Source organism: Macrosteles quadrilineatus, unplaced genomic scaffold (genome assembly GCF_028750875.1).
Source record: "Macrosteles quadrilineatus isolate MER2022 unplaced genomic scaffold, UCM_ALF_1.0 Scaffold_2__2_contigs__length_208266976, whole genome shotgun sequence".
Lineage (NCBI taxonomy): Eukaryota > Metazoa > Arthropoda > Insecta > Hemiptera > Cicadellidae > Macrosteles > Macrosteles quadrilineatus.
In genome coordinates this window covers 5,584,784-5,604,595 of record NW_026542595.1, presented here as the reverse complement: position 1 = coordinate 5,604,595, position 19,812 = coordinate 5,584,784, and the positions used below count along the sequence as shown (strand labels likewise).

Genomic DNA, 19,812 nt, shown 5'->3' with positions numbered 1-19,812 from the left:
AATTTAGTAGAAATATTTTTATAGTAGTAACACAAGGTGCCCAAATGCGGTGCACAAGGGTGGTGTTATTTTTAGTTACACAAATTTGATAACCAATTATCAAATTAAAATGATTTCCTATGCAGTTTCCCAGATTAGACTAGGTCCAAACCAGTGTCAATATGTCAAAAAAAGGCATCTCAAAGGCATAAGACTATGTCGCCTAAAGATCAGGGTGTCTACCAGTCGGGAATTCCGGGAAATTCGGGAAAAAGTCGGGGATTTTGAAAGGTCGGGAAAAGTCGTGAAAAAGTCATGAATTTCGGCCGAAAGTCGGGAATAATCTAACCTTTCAAAATTAGGAATGAACGGGTCCCAAAAGTTTAAAAAATGTTCTGGATCTTATATTCCTGATCATTGGGACGGGATTACATTTGAGGGGGGGGGGATGAAACGAAAATGCATCGGAATTCCAATTCGATTCAGTGATGATCAAAATAACGATTTGAATCATGGGCATTCAGTGTCCATAATATACGTTTTTGAATCAGCATCCATACGTTATGGAATCAGTATCTATATACGGTATTGAATCAGTATCCATATACGTTATTGAATCATTATCCAAATAGCTTTTTGAATCAGTGTCTATACGTCATTGAATCAGTATCCATATACCTAGTTGACTGTTACATTGATAATGTTACTTTGACTATCAGTATCCATATAACTTATTGACATTATTCAAATGATTGACATTAATTATATAAGGTATTTATTGAGATGAGACATTGCTTAGCCATATAAGTTATTACCATCCAAGTACATGGCATACACTGAGACATTGCTTAGCCATACAAGTTATTACCATCCAAGTACATGGCATACACTGAGACATTGCTTAGCCATACAGGTTATTGCCATCCAAGTACATGGCATACACTGAGACATTGCTTGGCCATACAGGTTATTGCCATCCAAGTACATGGCATACACTGAGACATTGCTTAGCCATACAGGTTATTGCCATCCAAGTACATGGCATACACTGAGACATTGCTTGACCATACAGGTTATTACCATCCAAGTACATGGCATACACTGAGACATTGCTTAGCCATACAAGTTATTACCATCCAAGTACATGGCATACACTGAGACATTGCTTAGCCATACAAGTTATTACCATCCAAGTACATGGCATACACTGAGACATTGCTTAGCCATACAGGTTATTGCCATCCAAGTACATGGCATACACTGAGACATTGCTTGACCATACAGGTTATTGCCATCCAAGTACATGGCATACACTGAGACATTGCTTAGCCATACAGGTTATTGCCATCCAAGTACATGGCATACACTGAGACATTGCTTGACCATACAGGTTATTGCCATCCAAGTACATGGCATACACTGAGACATTGCTTAGCCATACAGGTTATTGCCATCCAAGTACATGGCATACACTGAGACATTGCTTGACCATACAGGTTATTGCCATCCAAGTACATGGAATACACTGAGACATTGCTTCGCCATACAAGAAGTTATGTATACCTTGTAGTTCTGATTCTATCCTCTTATTTTATCAATGTAAACCAATTGAAAGATTCAGTATTTAAATCTTACAAAGGTTTTTATTTGTTTACACCCAAACATATCTTTATTTATAAAATGAATAAAATAAAATAGGTAACATACTTAACAACATGATGCTGCAAGTAAAAATTATGAAATAGGCAAGAAGCTCACTGATATTTCCAGAAATACTGGTTCTTCTAATGTATGATTGAAAACAGATATTTCACTCCACTGAGAAGTATGAATAGAAAAATTCCATGTTGCTTCGAATCGAGTTACGCATCAACATTTTTTTAAATTGAATCGTTGCTTTGAGTTGAAATGTTTTGCTGCTTCACACACCCCTACATTTAATACGGGATTTTCTTGGCATGTGATACGTTTTGATCGTCAGTGATTTCGCTGGGTCGTAAGTGACAACATATGTTGACGAAAGTACCGTGACCGCGAGACGGAAAAAGGTGTAGTAACATGGAGAATGGACCGAGTTTTTGGTCGGGATTTATATAAAAATGGTAATGAAAAGTCGGGAAAAAGTCGGGAATTCCATTTGAGAAATCTGGTAGACACCCTGAAGATGAGGGACTTGAAGAGCCAGGCTTGGTTTATGATCATAAGCTAGTGAACCAAGCAGTGGCGTAAGAACATTGAGCGGCACCCCGCGCACTACATGTGGATGCCCCCCGCCCCACCAAAACATCACCATTTATGTTTTATTCGTTTATCTTAGCAAAGGCTGTGATCGTGGCAAAGTCCAAAAACTCTCACCGACGTTTTTTAATCGCCTCCATGGAAACATGGTCATCGTTTTCTGTGATTGCGGCAAAATCATGAATAAATTTTTCAGTCTTTAAGACGTAATCATCATCTCCCGTGGTCACGGAAACGACGTCACCTTTTATCGCAGTTGTAGTGAGCGGTGATAGGTGGACCTCGGCGCCCCCGCACTGCGGTGGTTGCGGGGATGTTATTTACTCCACTAGAACCGAGCTTTGACTTTGAAACTGGATGGAAAGGGAGGCAGCTAAAGATTAGATTAGAGGTAGAGGGTACTTTAACACTACCACCCCAATCTATTTCAGCATGTCCATGTTTCAGATGTGTCCGTGGTGGTGGCAGCAGTGACAGTACTTGGTGTAGTGGTATCACTGCAGCCTCACACTGATCAGCTGACTACACTCTTGTCATCTCCCACTCCACCCATCTCTCTGCCAGAACTCCCAGAAGATCCACCTAGATCTTGGGTTTTGGCTGCTTCCTTAAACTACTTGCAGGTCTTAATCCTGTCTTTATCCTCTTAGTTAATTTTGGTTTAGCTGATGATTTAGTTTAATTTTGGGAGCTGAAACAGTTGTGACCAACCACAAAAACAAGAAAATAACTCATTTATATTGCAGTTTGTTTGTAATGTTTTTTTTTTTTTTTTTTTTTTTTTGTATTATAAAGAATGTATATCAATTGGGTTTTTGGACAGATATATCCGTATAAGAGATTGCTTCAGTATAAAACTCAAACAAACAAAACATACTTTTATTTATTTGTGGTGTATTCTATTTTTACCAAGTGTAATCAGTAATCACTAATCAGTCAACAAATAATTACTAGTTAAAGTGGCTTCTACTGTAGTGTAACTTATCTTATCTCTTGACTGTACACATCACTACATCATATTTAATCTGAACACCAAAAAACTATTTTGTAGACAATCCGTTCAAAAAACATTTTCCAACAATCTATTGGAAAGGCTGTGTTCAATGTTCATTATCACTTATCATCATTAAATTTGATAGATTTGAATTGTGATTGCACCTGACTGCAGGGAGACAATGAGAGGGCAGTAATGGGAGCGCTGCGTGTGGAGTGGTGGCAAGTACTAGGGGCTTTGATGCGTCACCACTACCCCCTGGTGCAGCATGATGTTCCACACATCACCACAGCCATGGCCAGAGACATGCGAGCCAACATTGAGCTGGTCAAACTACATGCAGCACGGGCCTTCCACATACTGGCTGAGATCATGGCAGGACCTGGTAAATGAATTAGTTAGGAAATAATACCCTATATTGTATTTTTGTAAACATCTTCCACAATCGCGATGACCAGCTGAACTTATTCTACGATCTCAGAGACATCTTGTCTCCCAAAATAACTGCAATAGTGATGGTAAAAAAAAAATTTTTTGTTCAAAACCAAAACCATAACTAAAAATTTGAATTTAGAATCCCAAATCTTGATACCTGTAGGCAATACTTGTTTACTTGTCTGGTTAAAATACAAAGTTAATATTACGCAGTCAAAACTAAACAGAATCGAACCCCTGACTTTAAAAAAAAACTGTCATTTACCTGATTGCCAGCGAAGGTTCTCATTTCACGTAGAAGAGTTGTGGGCTTCTTTTTCTTTTCACCGAGAAAAACTTTGATTGTTAGTTTTTATAGCTTGATATTTTCCAAGACTTCATATTCTGAGCAGAGCATTTCCTTCAAGACAGTTTGAGACAAAGGTTTTTCGATAAAATCTGAAAGGTAACTTGCATCTTCATTGTCCAGTGAGCTAATTACATCATTGTGTTTAGTTCTTTCCTTCGAAATTCCATGAAGAGAAAATTGACATTCAATTTGATGAAACTAAAGTGAAAAATGTTTGGTCCAAAATGGTGGAATTTTCAATTGAATTGGTGAGATTTGTGAAGCCTCTGAGTTACTAGGAGTTGGAGAAGATTCTTGATTATTCATGATGGCCTAATTGAAATAATGACAAAAACAAGTATAATAAGGAGTCACCAAATAAGGCAAGTGTCTTATATACATTTACTAAAACAAACTAATTAATTAAAAAGGAGAGTTGATAAATCATTAAAACACTTTTTATATCAAGAAAGAACAACAACAAAATTAAGTTAAAACATAAAATAGAAACAAGAAGTCTGTTGATCAATTGATCATATGACAATTAATTTGTAAACTATAGATTTAGTAAAGACAGTAAGCTGCAGATTAGTGGTAGAACCAAACCCTCAGTTTGAATTTTAACTTTATTAACAGTAGAAAAAATGTATGATATCTGAACTGCTACAGAGTGAAACAGCGGTTAAAACAATAAAAAAAAATGAAGAATCTAAAGAAATTGCTAGAGCTATGCTCGTAAACAAGATTAATTAAACCGTGAAACATTCATCGTCGACTAAATACAAGAATAGGTTTAGGTCACTGAGACAGGTTGCAGTCTCAGAGATAAGCTCATTAACAACAATGCCGTGTCACAAAGACCGATAAGGGGAACGCATCAGTAATTCTCTACAAACATGAGTACTACGACAAAGTTTACAGCTTTCTCAGAGACAATAACATTTATGAAATAAATGAAGATCCCACAAAAACCTATTCCAAAGAAATTAACGGCATAATTAGCCACTCAACTAATCATCAACATCTCTTGGAATTGGGGCAAAATCATATATGTACACATTAGAACCTCAAGTATGTGGGGTTGGAGGGAGACTACGGATAACTGAAAACCACGGTTAATCCAACATGGCATAGAAATATAATATGAAAGGCCCATAAAAAAAACTGTAATCCTCTATATTTATTACTGTAGTCATTAATCATAATTTGGATTTTTACATCAACAAAATAAAATATTGCACATGCACAATCATATTATCTTATCTAACAGGAGCAGGCCGAGACCATAAAACACTTTATCCGAAAGTTGAATTATTGCGCATCCCAGAAAGTTGTTTTATTGGATAGACCCAACAGATTCAGGCATCCGATGAAAGCCTGTAGTCTTCCAATTGGGTATTCTTCCCTGGGAAGAGTTATCCGTCTAGCATCAGAGAGATTTAAAGCAGGTGATTGGCTATCTTTTCTAACCTACCGCAGTGCATACAGATAGGTTCACCATCAAACCAGCCCATCCGTTATAAATGTTTCCTGAATTGCCCATGGTTAGCTATCAGTTCCACTATTAACTCTAAGGAGAAAAGTTTCAATCCAACATTTACCGTGCTTTTCATTGGCCCATGACACATTAGAGTTGCACATGCTTTTTCGTGATATACCACAGAAGGGTTGTGGACCAATCATTGTTGTCGTTGAGGCAACATTTTCCAATCTGTCCGCGGCTTCATTTCCTTTAACGCCAGAGTGTCCAGGCACCCAGCAATTTTAATTTCAAGTCACAACATTGGTCCTTGGTTCAGTTATAAAATCTGTTCAGTTTAAAATAACAGCTTCCTCAAACTGACCAAAAATCTGCTTATTATTGTACAGCAGTAAATCACCTAAGAACAAAACAGAAAGTCTAGAGGGCTGCTGGAGGTAGGCTAACTGTTAAATTCTGTTTCAAAACAGAGGAATTTCGGATAGTAATACGGTAGTCAACTATCATTGATGTTCCCGTGATTGAAAACAAGTTTTATAGGAGACAATAAATACTAGGTGTACAATTTAATTGTCTGCTTGCAATATTGAGCGGTCTTGGGTCTCCCTTCATCCATGCATTCGACAAGTTGCCATGCTTACCCAAAAAAAATCATCCAATCACAAACAGCTTGTGTCGTCATCAGCTGATGTGAAACAGTGCATAACAGACAGATATGTATGGAAAAGACCATTGTCAGCCCATGGGTGGCATCAACATGGAGCTCGCGATCAATATTTCTTTGTCCTGCTTCTTGTTTATTTAATTTTTTTCAATGAATACAAACCCTTTAAAAAGCTAAATGCGTAAGGAGAATAGTCAGACTGGAATTTTGCCGCCAAAATGAGCTTTGCGAGGCCGCCGCTATGATCACTCGTGTGGCGGCCCACATACTCTGTCACTCTCTCTTTCTAAGCATATTGTTTGTCTCATTCCCTCTCACTCAGTCAGCTGACTTAAACGCATGCTCGCGATAGTCTACCTAGCGGCCGCCGCAGGAACTATAAAAAATTCAAATATTTCCGGACTGAATATTTTACAAAGGCATTGCGCTTCTTAAAGGGTTTGTATTCATTGTTTTTGTCCAATTAAATTTGATATAAAATAAGCCAATATAATATAAGTAAGTCACCTACAGTTGATGATATTCTGTATTAGATGCAGATGTGACGGAGTGTGTGGAGGTGTGGAACATGATGATTGGTTCTCAGCTACTTAGTCTACTAGGTTCCTCTCCAGGACTGACCACTACAGTGTGTGAGTGTCTTGGAGCCATGAGTCCTTCTGCATACCAACATCTCACGGTATACTCCAGTCATAGATTTGGTTGCATTGTAATAAATTGATAGCAAAATCTTCAAAATTAAAATTAAATTTAGTCTAGGAAAAAGAAATAATGTATATATTTATATTTAGATTACGCACACATAAATAACCTTTGTGCATGAAAATATCAAAAATCTTTTGCTGAAACCTTTTCTATTTCCTAGAAGCTCACTATAACCATATATTATCTTTAGATAAGAAATAAATTGCCTATAACAAGAGAAAAAGTATTAGAAATAAACTTACAAACTTACAACGATACAATCTACTTGTCAGGAGAAGCAGCAGATATGTTGCATCACTTCGCTGCTCGGATGTGCTAGAGATGAGGAACCCAATGTGAGAGCTGCGGCAGTCCAGGCTCTTGCTAACTACCTTACCTTCCCTACACTCAGTCAGGTAACATACTTTAAATGTCAAAATGTTACAGTAACATTGAGATTGTGGAGATGCTGCTGGTATTGGGGGGCATGATCTTGATTTTGCTGGGATTGTGGGAGATAATCACCGTGCTACTGGGATTGAAGAATATGATTGCAATAATATTGGGATTGTGAAGGATTCAAGGATGATCATTCTGCTGTGGGACTATTGTAGATTATCACAATGATGCTGGGACTATTGTAGATTATCACAATGTTGCTAGGACTATTGTAGATTATCACAATGTTGCTGGGACTATTGTAGATTATCACAATGATGCTGGGACTGTGGGAGATGATCACAATTTTGCTGGGCCTGTAGGTACAGTTGACATGAGTTGTATTGTGTAGGATGAACAGTTTGTCAGTGACTGCAGTGAGGTCATCTGTCATCTCATTAAGGATCCCTTCCCCCTTGTGTCAGGCAAGGCATCCTGGGCTCTGGGCAACCTGTCCGACATGCTCTACAAAACTCAGTGAGTGTTTTCCATTAGTTGTATTGCCAATCTTGATAAGCTAGTGAGTCAACCCTCACTTAAATTTTGTAAAGTCCTGGGATGGAATGCCCTAGTGGAAAAATATAAACACAACCAAAAATATAAACATTATTTGAATCATAGTTTATATATGTGTCAATTTTGCATACAAACAATTGAGGACTTAACTAAAATCATTTGTATAGAGCTGTTGGCAAAACTGAATGAGGTATAAGACTGTCTGGACAAGGACATCTCCTCCTTACCTCATCTAATCTTACAAACCAATGGCAAGTTTCACCTCCAGATAAATTGTCTGACATGCAGTTTCCCCGGCGGTTGAAGGAATTTATTAGGGTCGATGATAATCCTGCCCCTCAAAAATGTCTGCAGTTCCCCCGGCGCATTCCGCTTGAGTGAGTACACATGAGACCTGACTCGCCCATGATCAAAAATTCTTAGGTAACCAGTGAACTGGTATTATTTAAGTCCAATTAGTGAGATTTTTTAATTACACAAATCCATAACATTTCCATACTGTACACGATTCACGGGAACCCATGTTTTCCTCAATGCTTTCCGTCACTCCAGAAAAAAATATAAAAATACATCTCATTTAAATAGTAACCTAATCTCACCTAATCTAACCTAACTAGAGATATGTCGAATCCAAATCTCGAATCTCAAATCCACCGAATCCTAAGAAAAGATTTGGATTCGAGATTCGATTAACAAAATTAGAAAATCAAACTTTTATTTAAATATATTTATAAGGCATATACTGTGTGGCCTAACCATAGAGGTTATTGACGTTGTAATATACAGCACTGTGACATTGCCATTTTATGAATTTTAATGAACAGGGTATACTATTGATCAACGAATTTTAAATTAACAAGTGTACCTACAACAACCATAACTAACTAATAATGAATATTTGCCGTCCAAATAAAGTATACCGACCGACCGTTTGATTTAGGTTAATAAGTTAAAAGATGTAACCAATTAGTCGTCAGTTATTTTTGCCATGTGTCAAAATCAAAAGTAATTGTAGCTACGTAACTTTTCATTGCAAAGAGTAGTCATTTATGGTCAGTGTAATATTTATTTTTAAATGGTTCCTAATCCATTCTTGTTTTTTAATCACTATAAGCCCATTTGTAATTATTTTTTGGACTCAAGATTCGAGATTTTATTTTTTAGGGTTCGGATTCAAGATTCAAAATTCCTGGATTCAACTATCACTAAACCTAACCTTTCCTAACCTACCCTATCCTAACCTAACCTAACCTAAACTAACTTAACCCTAGATCTGGCACTAACCGAAATGGGAAAGCCCGCTGTATTCTGTTTCCAGTTGTGCATATTGTAAAACTTAAATAAACATCCAAATATTATGTTAAGTTTATTTGCTTTCATTTAACACTTATTTTATTTGTTGTGTTAGCAAATAACGATAAAACAGAAATTACCACTGGGGGAACTGCAGATACCCTTCGGGAGCTGCCCCTGACCGCCGGGGGACTGCAGAACTCCCGATTAATTAATATCTAGCTCAGTGTTAAGTACACGGCTGCTCCAGTCGTCACTCAAGAAAGATGTCTACTATACTACTTTAACTAAACTATGTCAGCTGATTAGCTGATTTGACAGAGCTGCTCAGCTCGCAGAGTTCTGAATTGAAAAAATATATTTTTAAGACGGTTGTGCTACCACCAGTATGTTTTCTACTGAGCCTATGCTTGTTCAAATTAAATGTTAACAAAGATATTTTTCATTACTATAAAATGTGATATGGATGGTTCCAGATTGAAAGAAGAAATAATTCCACCTATTCAGCTAATAAGAACTAGCTTCACTGCTGCTCAAGACAGAGTCAAGGTAACTTTTATTATGATTAATAACTTTCACAAGCTAATTGTGCATGTAAAAAAAAACATCACCCAATACTTAGAAACATCATCAGTCCCAGCTTTTGATACAACTAACATCCTGGTGTTTTAAGTGGTTAGGTACTAAACTATGTTGAATCACACACACACCCCCGCAACAGGTCATGTAACTTGCATAAATAAATGCTGCTAATAAGTTTCATTAAAGAACTTTGCTACCTTAGAAGTTTCTATATTTGTTATCAAAAGTGAAGCAAATATTTGGTAAATAACTTGTCTAGTGATAATATTTATAGAAATTCTTGATTTAGGTGAGAGCCAATGGAATGCGAGCACTAGGCAACTTGTTGGGCCTCTTAAAAGAAAAACATTTTTCAAAACCTGAATACAAAGAAGTTCTTGTACAAGCTGCTCAAATTCTCGCAAAAAATGCTACATCAAACCTAAGTATGAAGGTAGGTAATGTTTTGTTTATATTAGTAGGGGCAAGGGGGCCTGAGATTATCTATCAAGCAAAGCTCAACCCCAGCTTTATTATACTGTGAATTTTACCAATGACCATATAATGAGTTAATTTTTCACAAACCTTCTTTTTAAAGTGCAATTCAATGTTATGATGTAGAGTTCAATATAATTTTAAAGTGCACAAAAGGGTTATGAAACAAGGAACTACTGTCGGGGAAATAAATATGTATGTGCACTCGAGTTTGAGCTTAAATATCTCTGAAATGGATTATCTGAATTTGTTGAAACAAAAATTAAATATAAGCTAGTTTGAATAGATTTTACGTGGTAACAATAAAAAAATTCTCTTTACCAGAAAAATTGATATAGTTGAAAAAAAAGATCTACCAGTTGACTTATCATCCCTTGCAGCTTGCAATTCTTATAAATAACTATTATAACTATAAATTCATTACAAATGTTAGTTCGTTGCTGAGGCACTTCTTGTAAATAATTACTAGGCCTACATTATTTTCTAAGTGTATTTTAATTTTTACCCGATCGTACACAATTTGAAATAGAGCACTGCATACCACAATGCTCTTCTAATGTTTAATTGTAGTGAAATTTCTAGTAAACTTACTTGAATTTCCTATGTAAATTCAAAGTATCAAAATATATTTATTAGCGGTCTGCGGGCCAGAATCTTTTTGTGTTGAGGGAAAATTATTAAGTTTTATAAATATCAACTGTCATTACTAGTACTACTCCATTTCATAATATATTGTACATTATCTCCATTAGTCTCATAATGTTGAATGTCTCCCAAAATCATATGGAATTATGAACATCTGTGGTTGTGTACATGTTCTGTGGTCGTGACAAAATTGTGATTATCTCCTGCAGTTGCCGTGTAATCGTTAAGGTCTCCTGCTATTAACAAAATTGAAAACATCTTCCACAACTTCAGGACATTGTCATTGTCTTCTGCGATTGCAACAAAATAATGAATTTATGATTTTGCAATCTTCTAAACGTGTTCTGTTCTGCAATTAGCTATTCAATATTTTACTTTGTGGTGAAAGTAAACGGTTCTGTACTGTAAACTGATTTATTGTTGTAAACATTGAATGTAAAATATTGATAGCAGAATGTATAGCCTACAATGACTTTGTATTTTTCCTTACAGGTAAGCTGGAATGCCTGTTATGCCCTTGGCAGCATGTTGAAAAACGAAGCTATTCATGATGCTTCTTCTGAATGGCAGGTAGGTAATACATAAAAATACATAAAATATATAGGGCGGGTTTCTGAGTCTGGGATTTATAAGTCCAGAACTAGGCTAGTCATGGATTAAAATTAGTCATGTACTAAAGATTGACTTTCTGAGTCAAGGATTAAGGACACACAGACTAATTTAAAGCGGGTACTTTGTTTAGTCAGAGATTAAAAGAGCTCATGATTTTCAAGGGAAATGTAGGGTAATTTGTTCCGGCGTGCTGGTAACACTGTCAGTTTGATGTGCGCACTGCTCTGAAAAAGTAAACAAACAACGATCTCAGTCAAACCTTGGTTTTGAGGTTTATTTCTGTTTTAATTCATTTATCATTGTAATACTTATATTTTGTTATAAACTAGGTAGTTGTATCGTAAAATTTTAAAGGTGTTTTAAAGGTAGGATTGGTGTTTCATCCTATTTCTTTTGGCTGCAGTTTACTTTACGTCCAACACTCCTTCGAATTAAAATATCGGTTATTCGATTGTTTCATTCGATATATCGTTTGGTTAGTTAGGATAGGTTAACCTTACCTAACTAACCAAACGATATAACTTATCGAATAATCAATATAACGATCGATATTTTCATTACAAAGAGGGTAGGACGTAGTGCAGCCATAGTTTGAATAGGCTTATTGCAATAATGATCAGGTAATTTCAACCGAGAGTCATAAGTTACCAGTACTAACTTACTGGCGGACCCTAGCCTTAAAAAAAAAACTTGTCGACCAGGCTAATGAAATAATCAAAATATCGAATAATCAATTATTTCATTCGGTTGTTCTTGACAACAGAAGTTACGGAAGTCTCTTTACATACTGTCTAACACTTAGGCCTAATCTAATTTAAGTTTTGCTTTTCATCAGCACCAATCCTTGTTCTCCTAATCACCTGAAATGTTCTATAAGATGTGTTTAAACCGTTCCTAGACACCAAAACTAACTTTCTCAAATGACTTTTTTGTTGTCGAGGCTTCCTTTGACCCCTACAATTTTATATATATCAGCAATAACCTCTACCATATAACCTAGGGGACCAGTGGGAATTAGAGGTTTTTTATGGGAGTAAAAGCTCTTGATGTAGTCTTTCCTCAGTTCACGGCATATTGCCAATGCCACTTTGGGCAAATAGCGGCATGCCGATGATTCTGAAATATTAGTTAGATCGCCGGCTTCCCGCAAAAGTGTTCCACTTGCAAAAAAGCGCAACGCTACCAACACTTTCTTCCACAAAGGTAACCTAGTTCCCCTTGTGGAAGTGCCTTCCAAACTAGGCCTTATCAATTCAATTACAGTAGGTAGTTCTCTCACAGAGCTGTTTAAAAATCTATACCTAACTTATCCTTGAATTCATCCTCACTTAAGTTATCAAATGGATTGTTTTCCCGCTCACGACGAATTCACGGCCCACGAAAACAGTAAAAATCATGATAATCAATGTAATCCATAATCACCTTAATCTTTAACACACAAAAATGGCTTAGGTTAAAAGTGGACGACTAAAATTAATCCTACCCCTATGTAGGATTAAAATCTAGCATGTTTTAGTCTGTGGACTAAAGCATAATTTCTTTAGTTCAGACTTAAAAACTAGTTCTTGACTAAGATTAGTCGCTGACTTATAAGTACTCGAATCAGAAAGATATTTTTCTTAGTCCAGTACTAAAATGAGCTTTAGTCTAAGACTAGCGCTAATACCTGAATCAGAAACCCGCCCATAATCTTTTAAGTTTCATTGTACAGTAGTCTTGGTTATCCAACCTTAAGCTATCCGACCTTCCGATTTATTTTACCTTTCTGAGCAATCATTGGTTACGGCGTCGTCTAAAACATCTCCCACGATCAAGACACAATTGACAGCATGTCACACGCTCCTGGCGTTATTGTCAATCCATCCTGCAGTCATAGCACACCGTCAACATGTCTTGTGGTACTACTATTGGTCAAGGCGCCATCTTGAACATCTCCCACAGCCACGGCACCATCGTTAACATGTCCCACAATCGTGGCGCGATCGTAAACTCATCCCGCGGTCACAGCACCATTGAAAGCATAGTTTTTTAATCACTTTCCATGTTATTCAACCATTTTGCTTATCCAAATTTTCGAGACTCTACTGTATCTAGTTTGAATTTTTTTAACTTTATTTAGGCACTAATGTTAGGGAGAATATGAGCAGTGAATCTTTTCTATTTTATCTTATCCACCATAATTCATTCGTCCACCATTACTACAATTAACACTAAGAGTACACTGTTTAGTATGTATTAGTTGTATGTGAGTGAAAATTTAAAAACGTACGTTTTCATGTCCCTGGCCTTTTACTTCGTAGATACTGGATTTGTAGTTTATTATTATGTGTTTTAATATTTTTTGGGACGGGGGCAACATGTTACACACATTTATTTGGTTTTAAATAGGTTCTAGGTATTTTTTTTCGTATTTTTAAAGTCTCGAAATTCACGACCATGACGTGTCCCTAGGGTACATTTTCCAACTTTCACGCTGTTTTTAGACTAATTATTCATGCCGAAATGTATAAAGCCATATTTTTATGTCATCAATGGTTATTAAACTTACAAAAAAGAAGCAAATTATAATTTTATTGTCATTGCAGACTGACTACCATGACAAAATAAGTCTGTCCCTCGATTTGGCGTCACGACCATTTGGGAAAAATTTTCAACTTTGGAGCACGACAGTGGCAAGCCTGGCGTCGATGGAGTCAGTTGGTTTTAGAAACTAGTTCGGGGTGTACGTCAGGATTGTAGTGCCGGTCGTTTTGAGTTGAAAGGAGGAATAGCAAGATTAATAAAGGAAAGATTGTGTTTTTTGTAATTTTAGTGTGTCCATGACCGTACATAGTCATTCGATGAAGTAGACATGGTATTAATTTTTGTTTATAAGATATTTCAATTGCTAGATTAACCTAGAAGTCCACTTTGTATCCTCGAACATGAGGTGCAGGGCTACCGCCAGAACAGAGCCAAATAACACGTAATTTCACGACCAAAGTTTCACGACCATTGCGGTTTTTTTCACGACCAATCCAGCCTTATGGATTATAGTGTGTTTGGTCGTGACAATAACTTTAATATAATTGTAAATTGAACAGTTTAGTTCAATTGAAACACGTAGTTTTATTATAACTAACAGTATAATTGAAGGATTGTTTGGAAAGATTTAGATTATTCCAGACAATTCACGACCGTACCGCTTGTCCCTGACCATCACGTTTATGATTTCTATCATAAAAATTTCAAAAATTAAAATATCGTCATATTTCAATGTTTTATACACAAAAGAAGCACACCTCTATACAAACATAACGATTTTTCACGTCTCAGGTAAGTTTTTTCGTAGTTATACAAACTTAAAAATATTTTATTGGCTTTTTTCTATTTTTTGAGTTTTTTAAATTTTTTTCTAGAAAGACCAAATATACCAAAAGCTCAGTGACCTTTTTATTGTATAATGGTCATAAAAGTAAATTAGTTTATAGCAAAATATAGTTATACAAATAATATTAACTATTTTTAATATTCATTTAAACGTCCGTTATGGTCGTGACAGGATTTTGTGTTTTTCTACTAAAGATTCTCTTTAAAAAGAAAACTACCAAAGATATTGCGTTACCATGGACATTTTATGAAACTTCAAATGTTAATAAAATAAAAAAAATAATAAAAGTTTTGAAAAAAGGGGAAAAAAATTTGCAAAGTCCTTTTCCTGAAAACGTACGTTTTTAAATTTTCACTCATTTATCAAAATATGTCTCTAACCCTCAAATAGTTAAGTTGCACTGTTAGCTAATTCATTTTAGTTTTTAGGTTTTAGAGATTGCCTTACCAAATAAATACCCCATCCTTCATAGTAGAAACGTTAAGTTTCCATCCAACCACCTTACCACTTAACTTAGTAGTACTTTCAACTTTGTCTTTGATGTATTGTATGATAATTGGTTGTTTACTTTTAGATGCGTACGATAGAGGGTTTAAAAGTACAATACAACTTGGTTATGACTTGGTATACAATAGGAATAGTTTATCAAAGACATGCTGTTTTTTTTTTAATCTGCAATGTGGATTTCATAATTGCTTAAACTGTTTACTATATTTCAGGACATAGTACTGCCTGCTTTGTGTACAGTTCTGACTCGCAGTTCCAACTTCAAGGTGCGGATGAACGCTTGTGTTGCGTTGAGTTGTGTTCAGTCACGTTCTCGTTACGGAGCACACTACCTGGTCGTGTGGCGTGCTCTCCTAGCTGGCCTGGATAATGCATTCAACATGACTGACTTCAAAGAAGTCAAACATCAAGATAGCCTTCTGGAACAGGTATGAGGTCAACTTAACAACTTCTTTGAGTCACTGGTAACTGTATGGATTTAAATAATAATTCTGATTTTTTCAACAGTATTATGTATCATGAAATAATGTGTAGTATTAACAGTATACCTCATCTTCTTCGTGGCGGAAAAAACAGAGGTTTCTTATCAAACTTAGGTTGGGGAGATAATTACAATTTCTGAATGAAAATTGAGTTTCCCCTTATTTGCTTTACATTCAATATATCTTCAATTTTGTATCTCATATATCTTTGAACTCGCCAATCTAATTTTGAAATGAAAACTTTTGATAGTTTTGAGATTTGAGATTCGGTTTTGACAGATCACTACACCTCGATGACAAGATTGTTTCCCTAAATCCCTTGAGACACTTCTTATCGAGGTTCTACTGTTAGTTAATGCATATTACCATTGATTTTAGATGAGGATATCAATAGATGAAGATATCACATCTACATGTCATTCTTTATTACAGTAGGCCAATGTAAGGTTTCAGATTTTTACTTAGGGGCACTTGTACCCTGGTAGGCAAGCTGTTACAGGCAAGGCTTACATGTACATAGTATAGTTCGGCCGCTTAGAAAGCGACCTCCAGCATTGGTTTAGCATTAGCGCGCAGGTCGTTTTCTAAGCGCAAACTATAATTATAAGCATAAACTATAGTTTATGTTAAATATATGAAAGCTATATATTTGATTGTGTCAGTGTTGTATGTTTGTTTTCTAGCTGTGCCTTGCAATGTGCCATCTGACATCAGTGGTGGAGCTGTCTGATCTGTCACAGTTGCATGAGGTTGTAGTGTACCACTGTGACACCATGCAGCAGCACCTGTCCCGCTTCAACTCCTCCACTGTACCAGAGCGGACGGAGGCCGTACTACATGCAGCATCACGTGTCGCTACACTGAGAGAGACATCACAGCTGACCGTGACACAGCGTGACGCTCTTACCATCCTCACCAGTGTGTTCACGTTTGACGTGTGACCTTCCACTGTGATCCTTGCTTTACAATAACTTGTAGGTAGCATTTATAAGATTATGAGATACAGAATCATGTTTTTAAAACCTGGCTAACATAGCTTGAGTTAAAGTAGTGTGAACACTATTTTTACTCTGTTAAATGATAAAAGATAAGGAAGAAGTTTGCTGCATTGCTTAGCCACTAGCAAAAGGAAAAAAACAGGTAGGTACTTACTTGTGTTACCAGTTAGTATTACAACACATAATACAAAACTGTGTTACTGTTTATACAAAACTAAGTTTTTGTTATCGTTTTTTGGCACAAATTCCATAGTGTGGACGGGGTGTATTGTTCATTAAATTTTTCTAGGTTTATCAGGCTTTATTTATGATTTATGGAATAATTTTGTATTTTAAAATAATTTCAAATGTTTTGAAAAAAGAAAAAGGAATCGTTGTAGCATCGTAGGTTCAACCATTAACAGTTTCACCAGAATGTGTTCTTAATTTTTCCATTTTTGTAACCTTACAAATCACTAGTGGTGTTTGTCCAGGATATGCCAGGTTTTAGGAATTGCCAATAATAGTTAAGAACGAAATGCAGTTAAGAACTTAAAATAATTAAGAAGTGGCAAAATGATGATAGTGTAAGGTGAGCACCTTTTCGTCTAAAAACGCTGTGTGATTTCGCCACTATCGTTCGTTACTCTATCGAATCACAACATCATCTATTACTATCGATTCGATTGTAGTTGTCGTTTGTCACAGATCTGTCAGAGCAGAGGCTATTGTGATACAGACAAAATGAGAGCACTCTATCATAAAATTAAACTGTCATAACCTAACCAAACTTGCTGATAATGAAAAATCGAATGAAGGTTTACTAATTGAAAAAAAAAGTTCTGTTTATAAAATAAAATTATAAATGCCTCAAATTCTAACAAAATATGTACAGGTAAGAAGTAATCACATTCTAAGCAAGATCTCAAAAAGTTACTGTCACTAGTGGAATACGATCTGGTTACCTCTAAGCCGAGTACTCAATCCACTACACCACGAATACCGATGGCAGCATTTTGTATCGTTGTGGTAATGGTGTTCATTATATTCATTCAACCATTAATAGATTGAATCGAACCCATTTGGTCCTAAATAATATCTATACTTAGTATTTTGATATTGAACCGATAGTACACAACGTTTTTGTACGAAAATTTGCTCAACGAAGTGAAATACTTTTTCCCACCACACAATGAAAAACACTCCTAAAAATGTATATTATGTAAAAATAAATCTTTGTTTACACACAATGCATTAACGAATTCCAAAACATTGATTATACAATGTTAGAAAATTGTAGGTCATGGTTTCATAGTAGCAACTCAACAATATAATTGCCACTGATTGGTAGTCAAGTGAATAATTTAATTAAATATATTAACAGCAGATTTTCTGCCCACTAAACACCACTTTTAGGCCTTAATGATTACACCTTTGTATAGTAAGAAATGTGGTATAGTTAACAAAGTTCACATTGTTATTTTACACGTTTATGCTTCTTTAAGTTCCTAAAATAACTTTCACGAATTTTCCTATCCATTCTGTTAATATAGTAGGAACAAATTTTTTTACCAGAGTATGTTTAGTCAAATTTGTTATATAAATGAATATTTAGAAATATTTTGTATTAAGTAACTTAATTTCTTTTATTTTAGTTTTCTTAGTTATAAACATAAAATATTAATGAACATCAAAGAAGAATGAACTTGATTTAATCAGAAATAATATTATATTGTATGTTAATAGTTTGGATGAATAATTTTATAATTATTGTTTTTATTTATTTGTACAGTTTTTATAATGTCGTGTACACAATTTTATAAAATAAACATATTAACACAGCTATATATGAGTAAATATTTAAACCTATCATCTTTTGATAATCGTTAGATCTTAGTATGGAAATAGGGTAATTATAAACCAGTACATTGAAATGTACGTACCTACCTTAACCTAGATTAAGAAATTCACATTTTTTAAACTCAGAAATATGTGTTGAGTTCTAAACCTTTTATTTCAAAATATTTAGGTACCTAAAACCTTTAAAAAAATTTGTCATTGGTATTGATTGAAAGGTCCTGTGAAATCCTTTAATATTTCACATACATCAGTGGGTACGATAAAACATACTATCAATGATTCTGTATTTGTTTATTAAGATTATTTTGCATAATACATAAACTGTGGCTATTGTTATGTTGTTTTTTTTACAAAGCTAAGTTGGTTAATTATTCCTGTTTAGTGATTTATCATTGCAGACTACATACAATGCATCGTTATCGTTTCACAACACTGTACAGGTTACCAAACAACTATTGTGTAACAGGTGATAGTTAGCGTGTACAGGGCGTAGACTGGTAATTATAGCGATTGACTTGGTACTGTTATACTCTACTGCTAACATTGTGCATCATACCTGCTGTGCTGTGTAAATTGTAGTCAGTCACTCACTACAAAGTGTGAGTTGTATTGGTTCACTAAAAAGTATGATTTATTTGTATTCACCTATTACAAAGAGTGAGTGGTTTGTATTCACTCATCACAAAGTTTGAATGGTTTGTATTCACTCATCACAAAGTTTGAATGGTTTGTATTCATTTATCACAAAGTTTGACAGGTTTGCATTCACTTACCACAAAGTTTGACAGGTTTGTATTCACCTATTACAAATTGTGAATGTTTTTTAATTCTAATCCGTATTTTCTAGCCCCTGAGCTGGTTCTTAATTCTCAAATCACTAAGTTTAAATGGTTTCTATTCACTTATCCCAAAATTTGTGTGGTTTTGTGAAGAAGTTAATGTTTTCTGGTCTGATTGCAATGACATTTCAATTAGATTTTATTATTTATGTTTAGGAACATAATTCCACTTCTTAGGTTGCTCTACTTGATACCTTAAAGACAGTTACAGTGATGGTTAACAGTTACAGTTATGACTTTGTGCATGGCTATTTAATTTCATTACACACTAGAGGACCCATGCTGCCCCGCAGTGTTAAAATAAATATAATATCCGAGAAATGATCAAATTTATAATTTTTGATTGAGTAATACAGTATCTTAATCGCTTAAATAAAAGCCAATATTTCACTGAAAGGTCTAAGACCAAAATGTA

At 35.3% G+C, this 19,812-nt stretch overlaps 1 protein-coding gene across 2 annotated transcripts in view; it reads left to right on the top strand.

Moving 5' to 3' along the window:
• LOC128987821 (HEAT repeat-containing protein 6-like) overlaps window positions 1-18,299 on the top strand; it is a 40,289-nt gene extending 21,990 nt beyond the window's left edge. For both annotated transcript variants that reach the window (XM_054408852.1, XM_054408851.1), the window contains 10 exons: window positions 2,665-2,840; window positions 3,386-3,596; window positions 6,652-6,797; window positions 7,096-7,218; window positions 7,593-7,717; window positions 9,526-9,598; window positions 9,921-10,064; window positions 11,243-11,320; window positions 15,452-15,667; window positions 16,405-18,299. In XM_054408852.1, the coding sequence (XP_054264827.1) occupies window positions 2,665-2,840; window positions 3,386-3,596; window positions 6,652-6,797; window positions 7,096-7,218; window positions 7,593-7,717; window positions 9,526-9,598; window positions 9,921-10,064; window positions 11,243-11,320; window positions 15,452-15,667; window positions 16,405-16,662 (1,550 nt within the window). In that variant the 3' untranslated portion in view covers window positions 16,663-18,299. The remainder of the gene's footprint in view (window positions 1-2,664; window positions 2,841-3,385; window positions 3,597-6,651; window positions 6,798-7,095; window positions 7,219-7,592; window positions 7,718-9,525; window positions 9,599-9,920; window positions 10,065-11,242; window positions 11,321-15,451; window positions 15,668-16,404) is intronic.
• Window positions 18,300-19,812: the final 1,513 nt, after the last annotated feature.